At 42.7% G+C, this 12,792-nt stretch overlaps 1 protein-coding gene across 1 annotated transcript in view; it reads left to right on the top strand.

The window, feature by feature from the left end:
• LOC115656064 (cystathionine gamma-lyase-like) overlaps positions 1-12,792 on the top strand; it is a 44,981-nt gene that overhangs the window by 31,018 nt on the left and 1,171 nt on the right. Inside the window, exon 11 of the mRNA XM_030572335.1 lies at positions 7,553-7,691. Coding sequence (XP_030428195.1) covers positions 7,553-7,691 — 139 coding nt within the window. The remainder of the gene's footprint in view (positions 1-7,552; positions 7,692-12,792) is intronic.

Below are 12,792 nucleotides of genomic sequence, written 5' to 3'. Positions count from 1 at the left end.
CTTCTTCCAAGTGAAGGGAAATCTATTCTCAGTGTGAAAGATGGTATTTGGAGTCACATGGGCAAGTTACATGTCCATCACCCCCACCCATATTGTAGTTAGAATGTTCACAGGAAAGGTCCATTAAGTGTAGACAGGCATTTTCCAGGGTCCGTTGTGAGCTAAGTGTTCCTTAATGAGCTGTTCAACTTGACTCGTCCCTTTATGTGCTGGCTAAATAACTTGTGGGCATTACCACAAGAGCAAACATGTAGTAAACGTAACTAATATTTATAACTTCAGATACTAAGATGAATATACGTGCATAGAAATAGCCTAATCATAAGTACCAGCTATTTCATGTACATGACAAGAAATTCTGAAAAATCACATAACTGAGACCCTCTGTGCCAGCACCATGCCCCGCTGGAGTTTTGTTCTGTTATGTAACAGAGATGGAGCCAGTGATATGACTGTTTAGCCTAAAAGGGCAAGGTTAATTTTTAGCTATTCAGCTGTGAATGAGCCTTTGAGCCTAGTCAGTGACAGCATACTGCCACACATTTCAGGTTAATGGGCTTCAGTGTTCCTTTGCGGTTACCAGGTTTATGGACATTAAAAAGTTATGTGATGAGGTGGTTTTAGGTTTGCAAATCTGTGAACCTCTGCCTCTTTGGGACTTTATTTATTGCTGGTCATATCCTCCCACATTATCCTCTCCACCCTTTGCTCATGAGGTTATGTATGTGTCTTGTAGCACTCTTCTGAACACCAAGTGGAAGGAATTTTTTTTTTTCCCCCAGTAAGTGTGGACTGATTCTTTTCTCTTAGAAGGCATGTAACTTTTTTAGGTACTGATTAATGCAGAAAACAATTGGGGCTGTTAAACTTTCTTCAAATTCCATAAAAAATGACGTTCAACTATATTTTCCAGTGCAGTGCTGAAATGGGTGTTTTTGTATGTACGAACATCAACATGTTTAACTCTTCACTTCCCCCCCCAAATATGTAAATGTTCAGTCTGTTTGTTTTATATGGGATTTGGGTGAGGAGCCATTTTAGCATATGTATGATTTAATAAAAGACAAAATTTTAAGTAGAATGTATCCTAAACTGCATTACGCTGTTGTACCCAAATGTATTTCAAATGGGGGGGGCTTGAACTTCATTTATAGGAATGGACTCCTGAAACTCTTGCCACAAAAATGGTCCATAGTTATGCAAATAATCCCATTGTCTTTATGGGATTGATCAGATGATTAACGGATTAGAGGATTAGGTTCCAAGTTTGTAAATTGTTCTGGATCAAACTCCCAATGCCTGAGCTGTCAGATCAGAAGGCGCTTAATTAAGATAAAGGTGGGCAGATGTGTGATAAGTCTTAGCACCATTGCTAAGATGAGGAACATAGTTTCAGCAAAGTTCTTGGCAGATTCCTGAGGCAGCTGGTTTAAGGCTGTCATTGTCCAGTATTATAATCTTCACTTGTAGTTCTCTCACCCACAAGTCTCGAACATGAGGCCCCTGTGTTCTTTTTTTTTACTTTGCTGCTCCAGTTCCAGTTAACAAAATGCATGCTAGACTAATTTGTCTGCAAAGAAGAATTCTGTGTTCAGTTACACTGGGACAACACCACTGATTCCTGTCAAGCTGCAGAACTGGGCTGACATCAGAATCCAAATATCCTCTGGCCAGTGATTTGGACTTGATATGATACAGTATGAATGTCATAGATAATTCAGACTAATAGGGAGAAAAAGAACCAAAACCACTTATTTAAATAGCTTCCATCCCTGCCACCTCCTGAGGGCTCCTGACCAACATAAAACAGCACTACATGTGCTACAAAAGCTTTGTTTAAGTTTGTTAGCACATGGATTGTGCTGTTAAAGCCCTTGGAATGAATGCCTTCCCTAGCCCGAAAGGAGCAGAGTGCAGCCTTGCACCCTCCCCTGGCCACCGCAGCCTACTAGAAATCTCTTGCAGGTACAGGGTGCCTACTTGCACTCCTGCTTCTAAGTGTCCCCTCCTAAGTCCTGGTGTAGGTGGCCGGGTGGGGCACGGAGCTGGAGGGGAGTGACACACTTCAGAGCAAGCTTTATGTCTGTCCCCTTTTCCAGACTCTTCAGTGCACCCCCTCCGTATCTTAGGTCTCAAGTCTTTAACCTCCTTGTGGTGGAATTCCCTGATTCTTCCATTCTCAGCCTGCGTGCTAGGCTACAGTGCCCTGGATACCAAACATGACTGATCAGTAGATCCAACTGGGTTTTGGCTACCTGCTGTTCTTCCCTTCATGAGATGTGATCAGTGGTAAATATAGTGACCCCCCCCACAGCCTTCCTAAAACAAAGTATTATTTTACCTTAACAGTAGGAATGCAGCATAGGATATGAAAGACTGTTTGTTTTAAAAATTGTCTATGTTCATATCTATCTTACCTAAAGGTTTAGATAGCCCTGTCTTACCCTGACCTCTAGAGGCCCAGGGGTCAGTTAGCTCCCCAACAGTGTCTGGGTCATCCTCCCCCTTAAGTGTCAGATCCCCTCAAAGAAGTATCTGTGTGTGTAAACCCTTTTGAGATTGCTTGACTCTTTCCCTCTCCAAGGGGCTGAGTCCCTCCTGGTGGGGCTGGTCTGGCAGGCCCAGCAAGCAGGGGCTGAGCCAGGGCTTCAAAGCAAATTGCTCTGCATTGTCTTGATAGTTACATCTTTCTGCAAATAACCACGCCTCCCCTTTCTGGATACATTTCCTGACAAAACTATGATTCACAATATCTGCATGCAGCAGATAACACAACTAGTTCAAAATACCACATTCATGAACTATTACAGGCAGCTCTAAATCCACCACAAGGCTTAATGAGCTGCAGTGCTTATTAAAGGGTGGCGCTGTGTCCCCCAAGGCAGCCCTGGAAAGCTGGTGTAACTTACACAGGCCTCAAGGGCTTCGGAGGGCACAAATAATCCTCTGTGTCTCCTAGAGGAACTGGGCTGCAAGTTCTGTGTCCAGTGCTTCTCAGAATCTCACCTAGGGCATATTTAATCTTTGCCTCTCTTTTCCTTAACTATAAAAACTAGCAGGATTAGTAAAATGCAAGTGAAGCAAAAGCAGAAAATTCCTCCCTCAAAAATACTATATTTTATTGTGTCATTGGCTTAAGGTGAGGTTATGTTAGTAGTGTTTAGATCAACTGAAAAACTGCCCCCCTCAGTCACTGTAAATCAAGGAATATCCTTCAGTTTCTTCCACAGTATTATCACTGGCTTTTTTGCAGCACAGTATTGTTCTTTGGCCTACCTTCTTCAAAGTGGGAGTCTCAGCCACGAATGAAAGTATGGACAATGGATTCACTAAATCCACATGATGTACAGTAAAATCTAGTGTTACAGACATTGGGAATGGAAGTTGTCCATAACTCTGAAATGTTTGTAATTCTGAACAAAGTATAGTTTGTGCTCCAGCAGCTGACACTCCAGGCCAGGCTCCAGTAGGATCTGAGCTCCCTCTTCTGTGCTAGCAGCTTCCTTGCAAGCAGATTCTGTCTTCGGGTCAGACTGAATTGGCAAGCTTGTCCCTATTCTATCTGGGGGAAGAGGGGGAGTAAAAACAGCACGTCCCCCACCTTCTGGCTAGAGGAGAGGGGGTGAAAGCACAGACCACCACACTACTACTGCTCTGTGGTCTTGGGCTGGCAGCCCCAGTGTCTTCACTTCCTAACTGTAAGTGGCTGCCCCATGTGTGGGGACAGACAGCCCAGATGTGCCTACCTTTAAGATGCAATACAAGCATAGTACTTGGTTGGGTTTTTGGGGGGATGGGCCTCTGCTGCTGCCTGATTGACTCCTTCCAGTTTCACATGGTGTCTAGTTGACTGGTCAGTGCACAGCTCTGGTTGTCTTGTCTTTATTCAGTTTTGCTAATGTAAAAAAGTCTGCTATTCTAACTCTGTACACAAGAGGGCAAACTTGGCACACAACTACATGCACCTGTTTTTCCATACGAAGAGGAGTCATTGTGGCATCTTAGAGACTAACATTTATTTGGGCATAAGCTTCTATGGGCTAAAACCCACTTCATCAGATACATGGAGTGAAAAATATAGTGAGCACTGTATATCTTCCCCCTCTCCTCCCTCCCACACAGCGCTTATGCCCAAATAAATGTGTTATGCCACAAAGACTCTCCTTTGTTTTTGCTCATACAGACTAACTCGGCTGCCACTCTGAAACCAGTAAACTTTAAACACAGGGTTTGTAACAGTATTTCATTATATGACATTAGATCATTCTGGGCTTATCTGAAGACTTTGAAGATAAAATGGTTGAATCTTTCAAGACTTGTGCTTCTCTGCTAATGCTGTAGCCACTGCAGCTAGTAGTGAAAATGAATTTAATATTGTCTGTCAGCTTGGGGTGAGGAGAATACAAAGGAAAAATTGGCCATTCTCTGCATGATGTGTATATCATTGTCGTCTTCTGCCCTTGCATATGGGCTGAGTTCCCACTGAAATCTATGGGAGATTAGTCTGTAAATAAGGGTGGTATTGAGTCTAATACCTGTAAAGCTCTATCAGCTCTTACCTTAAGGCAGAAGAAACCCTCATCAATTATTTCTTACGTAGCCCATTTTTAATGTCTAGCAATGTTTGTTTAATTCACTTCCCTTCTCAAGTCCCTTTCTGGTTTACATGGGATCAGAGTTGCTCACAATTCTTTACCACTCTTCTTTGTCCATGGCACAGGTTTGTAGGCCTTGGAGTTCCAATCCTGTTTCCTCTTTAAACCTCTTGACAGTTGTGACCAGGATCCCTGGGGAGCCACATTGAGGTTATTCAGTTAGAGATAATCCTCAAAACTGGTGGACATTCCACTACCTAGATTTACCAAGCCTGCACAAAACAACTTCTGTACTAGTTACCTGGAAGCTAAAACACAATTCCCTTATAGCAACCCAGCCCTGGGCTTCTACCCAGACACCCAAGTCCAATATGTTGAGGATTATTGAAAATCTTAATCATAAAAGAAAGTTCTGCCAATCCCAAGGATCAGAAGCATTACCTCCCAGGTTAATGAATATTTCAGATCTTACCCACATACACGCTTACAGCCAATTCTTAGTGGGTTTGGGTTTTTTTAAAGTGTACAGGTCTGTCGCATCTTATGCACATTTAACATGCGCGATTTCAGCTTTCCATAGTCAGCAAAAACAAAAAAAGAAACAATTTTTAATACTGTATCTGTAGTGCGGATGATTCTGCCTGCCATTACACTCAATGTAACTTTGACTATACGTGATTTTCGCTTTACGTGCTGACTGCAGAACATAACCCCACCATAAGATGCAACAGACCTGTATTGGTTAAACGATCAGTATACATGCAGATCTAAGTGTAGGTGATTAGTTTCACAGTAGAGATAGGGAGCACTGTAGTTGCAAAGAGTTCTATCAGAATTAGTTCATAGGTTATAGTCCAATATTCATATCCAGGAGGGACTGGAGACCTCAGTCTTACAACTGAAGCTTCTCCTGCATAATGCATCAAGCAGATCAGAGATAAAAGGGATAAGGACCCAAGGGTTTTTTGGTTTGTTTTTAACTACAGTTCCAGGCCTTCTCTTGACAGCTCAGAATCCTTAGGCGAACAATAGGTAATTGAGACTCTGAATTTCTTACGCATCACAAGTAATTAGCTACATGGATTAACATAATACAATTGCCCATTTTCCACCATTTGCAGGTGATTTGCTATATACTTCAAAGATAAATATAGTGATATCACTGTATTTACAGTTCTGTAACTGTTAGACTTTCCTTTTGATCTCTGAATAAATAGATTACAGCACAGACAGGAACTATTTGGTTACATTAACCTCTAACAAAAATAAATACCCCCCCCCCCCCCAAAATACAAACATTAATCTACCAATATGGCCCTAAAGGTTGAATTTGGGTCATTATCCTGCAGGATTAAGAATCCTGTCTAGCAACATGTCACAACAGTCTTTCCATCCTTGATTTTCCACCTCCTTTCTTGCTATCCTGTTCCTGCCATTCTTTCTTTGCTGGTCATTCTTCTCCCATTCTTGTCCATATGTCCAGCCCACCTCAAACTTGGGCCTCTCAATGACAGGCTGGAGAGTACAAGTTCATCTTCCTCCTAATTTCTTCCATGCTCACTCTAGCTACCCTTCTCTAGCATTCCATTCTCTCCGGTATCTCATTTTCTACTACTTGTACCTTCTTTTCTTCCTTCTCTGTAAGGCCCACAATTTCCAAATCATAGATCGGGCAGGGACAGACACATGCAGCATATACTTTCTTTCAGTTTGTAACTTAATTGCTGGTCTCAGTACTCCTACCATGTTTTTCACTGCCACCTGTGAACGTTGGTTTCTTATTTTCAGTTCTCCAAATCTCTCTCCAGTGGCACTAAGTATACTTTCGAGGCATGGGCTTCAGGTTTGTATAATTTTTGGTGGTGCCCAGAACGGGTCCAAGCAGAGCCATCTCATCCATAGGATGGACCAAGGCAGTCGCCCCAGGCCCTACCCTTTGGGGTGCCCCATGCTTCAGGGGGATGTGGGGTTCAGGGTGACCGGGGAGGTTAGCAGGGGGCCTGGTGCCAGCAGCAGCAAGTGACTTGGCCCAGCCTGCCCTGCCCCTCTGGCTCCTGGTGTCACTTGGTGGGAGGGGGCGGAAGCCAGAAAGAGGTGGAGTGGAGGCTTGAGGAAAGAGGCAGGGCAGAGCAGGGATAGGAAGAGGTGGGGCAAGGGTGGGGACTTGGGGGAAGGACACTCACTGCTGCCAGCACCAGACCCCCTGCAAGCCACCCAGGCCACCCTGGACCCTGCTTCCCCCTGAAGCACGGGGTCCCACAAAGTGCAGGGCTCGGGGCCATTGCCCGGGGACAGGATGGCTCTGAAGATATAAGCCCAAACATTGGTGGAGCATGGGCACATGGTCCCATATAACTCGCCACTTATGTTTCCAAGTACACAAATTCTCTCTGATTCAGCTTCTCACTTTCACTTGAAACTTCACTCAGTTCTTCTACCTTCCTTCCTTGCATAACTTCAGTTTCTTTGAATTTACCTTCAAACCATGGTCTTTAAAACACAGATATGCAGTTCCAGCAGGAAGACTTTTAGATATCCCATGTTTGGACAAATACGATAAAAAGGTTGAAGGAAAGTAGTATAGATATTGCTTCCTTTTCCAGATGAAAACTTGGAGCTAGAGAGTGTCCAAAGTACCCACTGTTTTTCCTTTAACAGTTATAGTCAGGCAATATTGTACCAGATTCTCAGCTAGTACGAACGAGTGAAGTCGGTAGAGCTATATAGATTTATTCTAGTTGATGCCCCATTGACTTAATTGGAGCTATGCTAGTTTTCACTGTCTGAGGATCTGGGCTGTTGATGTGTAGATTAAGTAGAGACTATCACAAAACTGCTGTTCAGAAAATAGTCCCCACTCCTACAGAGCTGGTAGATAATTATAAAGGCCAGCTTAATTAGTTATTTAATAAAACCCCTAATGGGTCTGCACAGAGACCATTTTTCTTTTTGTTCAGGGCTATTATGACTCACGCTTCAGTTCCTGAAGAGGAGAGAGAGGTTCTTGGGATCAATGATACTTTGATTCGCCTGTCAATTGGTTTGGAGGATGCACAAGATATACTGGAAGATCTGGAGCAAGCTTTGAAAGCAGCAGTAAGTCATCTAATACTTTAGTGCCTCTTGTTTATAAAAATGATTTTCCTTTTGCATTTTACATATGGCTTTTCAAACTAATAGTGTATGGCATCGTTCACCATTTATCTTAAATCAGTGGAATACATTTACTTTATCAGATAACTAATACAAAAGTTCATTATTACAAACATATCATCTTTCTTATTTAATATTTTTAATCTGACTACATTTTGGGTTTTTGAATTTCCATGATTAGTATCCTGTTTACATATCCTCTACGACAACCTTTTCAAAAAAAAAGGGATAGATACAGATTTCTAGTATGCATGATTCTTAGAAGCTGGCAGTAATAGTAATGACTTGATTGGTAATGCTTAGGCATAGAAGTGATTAACAAGTTTATGCACTTCTAATAAGGACAATGGCTGCTCCCTGGAAAGTAATCAAATGCAGGAAAGAATTGGCTGGTAACTTTTTGTTTAAGCTAGTGAATTTATTAACTCTTGAAAATAAAATCTATGAAAAGTTCAAACCTTACATTCCCCCAGAAGTCTCAAAGAAATTAAAATTGTTTTTTTTGTAATATCATGCCATTTGCATTCCTTCAGCATAGGTCCCCTAAAACACATAGAAGGAAAAAAGGCAACAGCAATTGATAATTATTTGCTTCTTCTATGAACATTGTACTCTCCATTGTATGGTTGGCATGGTGAATGACACCTGCTCTCAACAAATATAGTGTTCTCTGCAAGCTCTCCTAATAGAATGGACCAGGCATAACTGCCTAATCTAAAGCAGAGACTCTTATGTTTAGTTGGAGCACCAATCTGGAGGTGCATAATTAAAAAAATTGCAGCATGAAGTCCTAATATTACATTTTAGTGTTCTCATCATGGTGCTGAGGTGGAACTCAGCTGGTCTGTTTTGTTACACATTGCTATAACACAAGAAAGGCACAGCTATGTTAGGATGGCATGGCCTGACACCTTTTCTCTCCTATCTTATCAAGTAGCAAATCATAGAAACGAGGGGTTGGAAGAGACCTCAGAAGGTCACCTAGTCCAGCTCCCTATGCTGAGGCGAGATGAAGTAGGTTTGTCTAGTCCAGTGTTTATCAAACTTTGTGCTGGTGACCCCATTTAGACTCAAAAATCATGACCCCCTTATTAGAAAAAATTGTGACCCCCTACCTTCAGCCCTGCTTGAGGCTCTAGGCTTCAGCTCTGGTGACCCCATCAAAACAGTCACGAACCACAGTTTGAGAACCTCTGTGGTAATCTATTCATAAAAACCTCCACTGACCAGGGTACCACAACCTCCCTTGGAAGCCTGTTCCAGTGCTTTATTATCCTGTACTTAGTTTTTCCCCTAATAGGTAACTTAAATTTCCCTTGATGCAGATTAAGTCAATTACTATTTGTCCTACTTTCAGTAAACATGGAAAACAATTTACCACCATCCTCTTTAAGATCCCTTATATTGATGTCTTATCAGGTCTCCCTCAGTCTTCTCAAGATTAAAACATCTCCAGCTTAACCTTTCCTCATAGGTCAGGTTTTCTAAACCTTCTAATGATTTTTTGTTGCTGTCCTCTGGACTCTTAGTTTGTCCACATCTTTCTTAATGTATAGCATCCGAAACTAAATGCTACTCTGGCTGAGACCTCTCCGGTGTAGAATAGAGGGGGACAGTTCCATCTTGTGTCCTACATGCAGCACTTCCTGTTAATACACCCCAGAATGACATTAGTTTTTTTGTTTTTGCAACTGAATCACATTGTTGGCTCATTCAATTAGCTCCCAGATCTTTTTCTGCACTACTACTACTGCCTAGACAGTTATTCCCTATTTTGTAGTTAGGGATTTGATTTTTCCTTCCTAAGCATAGTGCTTTGTATTTGCCTTTACTGAATTTCTTCTTGTTCATTTCATACTAGTTGTCCAATTTGTCAAGCTGGTCTTGTATTCTAATCCTGTCCACCAAAGTGGTTGCAACCCTTCTCAGCTTGGTGTCACCTGGGAAATTGTAAGAATGCTCTCCACTCTATTATCCAAGTCATTAAATGAAAATGTTGACTAGTACCGGACCCAGGACTGACCCCTGCAGTACCCCAGAGAACCATTGGTAGCTGCTCTGAGTATGGTCTTTCAACCAGTTAATAGTAATTTAATCTAAACCACATTCCCTAGTTTCTTTATGTGGGACTGTCAAAAACCTTACTAAATATCAAGATGTCACACCTACTGCTTCCTTCCTATCCATTAGGTCAGCAACCCTGTCAATGAGGTTGGTTTGGCATGATTTGTTTTTCACAGGTTATGCTGGCTATTACTTAAACCCTGTTATCCTTTAGATGCTTACAAATTGATTGATTAATTTCTTCAAATATCTTTCCAGATTTCAAAGTTATGGTGAGTGTTCTCTAATTGCATTGATCTTCTTGGTTCTTTTTAAAAAGATAAGTACAATATTTGCCTTTTTCACAGGGCCAGTACACCCCATTCCCCTGGAGGTGGGGCAAGGGCAGGGTAGGCCCAGGGTTAGAGCTAATAGGACTCCCTGGATTGCTGGGAAGCTTGGCCCAGTGGCTAGAGTCAGTAAGACTCCTTTAGGCTGTAGGGATGCATGGCCTAATGGTCAAAGTCAGTAGGGTTCTCCTTGGCTGTGGGAGGTGCTTTGATGGGCCACCCCCCAAAGAGGGCAGCCAGGTAGGGGGACCAGGCCCTCCCTGCTCCACCTGGTCCCAGCTCAGGGCCCTGGTAGTGGTGGAAGGGTTCACCAAAGTCAGCGGGGAATCTGCCTGCAACATGCTGACTGCTGCCAGGACACTGGCTAGTCCCTCCCTGGGCTGCTTCCTACCATGACTCTTGAAGTTGAGGTCACGGTGTCTTGGGAGTCTCTGGGCTCCTTAGGTGGCAACTGAAATCTCCCTGGGGCATCAGCAAGTACCTGGGCCCCTGCCTGGAACTCAGCATCTCCTGCGATCTGGAATTCTGGCTGCTCCTTGGCCGGCAAGATGCATCCTTCCTTCCTTTGTAGCCAGACGAGACTGAGCTAGGCTGCTCCCTTTTATACTGTAGCAGCAGCAGCAGTTGGAGAATGCCCAGTAGGGTCAGGGAGGTGTGGCTTTTGCTGCTAAGAACACTGTTTTAACCCCTTCCTCTCCAGTGCGGGGCCACTACACTCCATCACAGCCCTCCTTTGGGACCTCACTCATCATCCATGAGTTCTCAAAGATAATTGCTAACGATTCTGAGATTGCTTCAGTATCTTAGAGTGAATTTCATCAGGCTCTTGACTATCTGAATACATATCTAAATATTCTATAACCAGTTCTTGCCTTATTTTGGTTTGTGTTCCTTCCCCTGCATTGCTAATTTTTGTAAGCATCTTTTTAGTGAAGACTGAAGCAAATAGGCATTTTACACCTTTTGCCTTCTTTGTGTCAGTCATTATTATCTCCTCTTCCCCATGGACTTTTCCTTTTGTCTCTTGTTTTAATACATTAGGAACCTCTTATTGGCTTTTATGTCTCATTAGGTGCAGTTCATTTTGTGCTTTATACTTCTGGATTTTGTCCCTACATGCTTCTGCTATTCTTTGTATTCATCTTTAGCAACTTAGTTTTTGATTTTCAGATAATTGAAGTGCTCCTGATGCAGCCACATTGGTCTCTTGCTATTCTTCCAATCTTTCCTTTGTATTGGGATAGTTTGCTGTGAATTTAAATTGGTCTCCTTGAGAAACTGCCAGTTCTCCTGAACTCTTTTCCCTTAGATTCCCCCACTCCCCCAGGAACTTCCCTACCAATTCTCAGTTTGTCTGCTTTTCAAAAATCTATTGACTTGATTCTGCTGCTCTCACCCCTTCCTTTCCTTAAAATCACAATCTATGATTTCATGGTCACTTTCACCCACATTGCATTCCATCTTCAGTTTCACAACCAATTGCTCTGTTAGTCAGAAGCCAGTCTTATCTGACTACCACTCATTACTTCCTCCACTGTCTGAAATAAGAAGTTGTCCCCAACATACTCCAAGAACATATTGGAAATTTTGTGTTTTACTGTACTACTTTTCGAACAATGTCTGGTCCTGTGTTAGAACCAGGTCTTGTGTTTTGGTTTTGGTTTTTTTTCAATCTAGAAATGCCTCATTCTCCTCCTCTTCCTGATTGGTGGTCCATAGTGGACCCCCTATCGTGATATTGTCCTTCCTTTATCTTTACTCAGAGGCTTTCAACTGGTCTGCCTCTTACCTCCTTCTGAACCTCAGAACATTCATATACACGTCTACCTAGATATAACGTGATCCACTATAACACAAATTCAGATACAACTTGGTAAAGCAGTGCTCTGGGGGGTTCCAGTGGATCAAAGCAAGTTCGATATAATGTCGTTTCACCTATAACATGGTAAGATTTTTTGGCTCCCAAGGACAGTATTATATTGAGGTAGAGAGATATTCTGCCAGATGCCTGTCTCCTCCTGTCTGCTCTAGGCAAAGGAGGAGAGGGTGACAGAGGTGCTCTTAATTAACTCAGACCTGCATTCAGCAAATCATTGAAACCTGTTGTCACAGGGTGGGACTGGCCCCTTTAAGGGGAGATGGGCCAGTCCCACTGCACCATAATTAATTAGCTCCTTCTCAGCCTGAGGGAGTAACTGTGGGGATCAGGTCATAGTTTAATGGACAACTGGGACTTGTAAAAAGGCTGGGTGTAGTCAATCTAGGTGTAGAGCCACAGGGAGGTACTTGTGGAATACCTTGAGCCTGTTCTTTGGAGCAGGCCAATGGAGAAGTTTAAGTTACTTGCCTCAACTAATACAACAAGTCACTGGCAAAACAAGGACTAGACCCATGTACTGTCTTACATCCCTGCGCCACAGCATCAGGCTATTGCTGTAGTTAAAAGGAGCATGGAAAAAAATACAAGAAACGTGGGGTAGAGAGAGGATCACTTTTCCATGTGTGCGGCATGACAAAGTTTGCTAGTAAGACAGATATAACATAGCTTGAATTACTCCACTATGCAACTGAAACTATTCTCCGTAATAGAACGTTTGTGGATTTGAGAAGTTAGCCAAAAATTGAAGTTCTGAGCTCTTTTGCAATGGTCA

Source organism: Gopherus evgoodei, chromosome 8 (assembly GCF_007399415.2).
Source record: "Gopherus evgoodei ecotype Sinaloan lineage chromosome 8, rGopEvg1_v1.p, whole genome shotgun sequence".
Classification (NCBI taxonomy): domain Eukaryota; kingdom Metazoa; phylum Chordata; order Testudines; family Testudinidae; genus Gopherus; species Gopherus evgoodei.
Note: the sequence above shows the minus strand (reverse complement) of the source record. Positions and strands in the feature narration are given on the sequence as shown.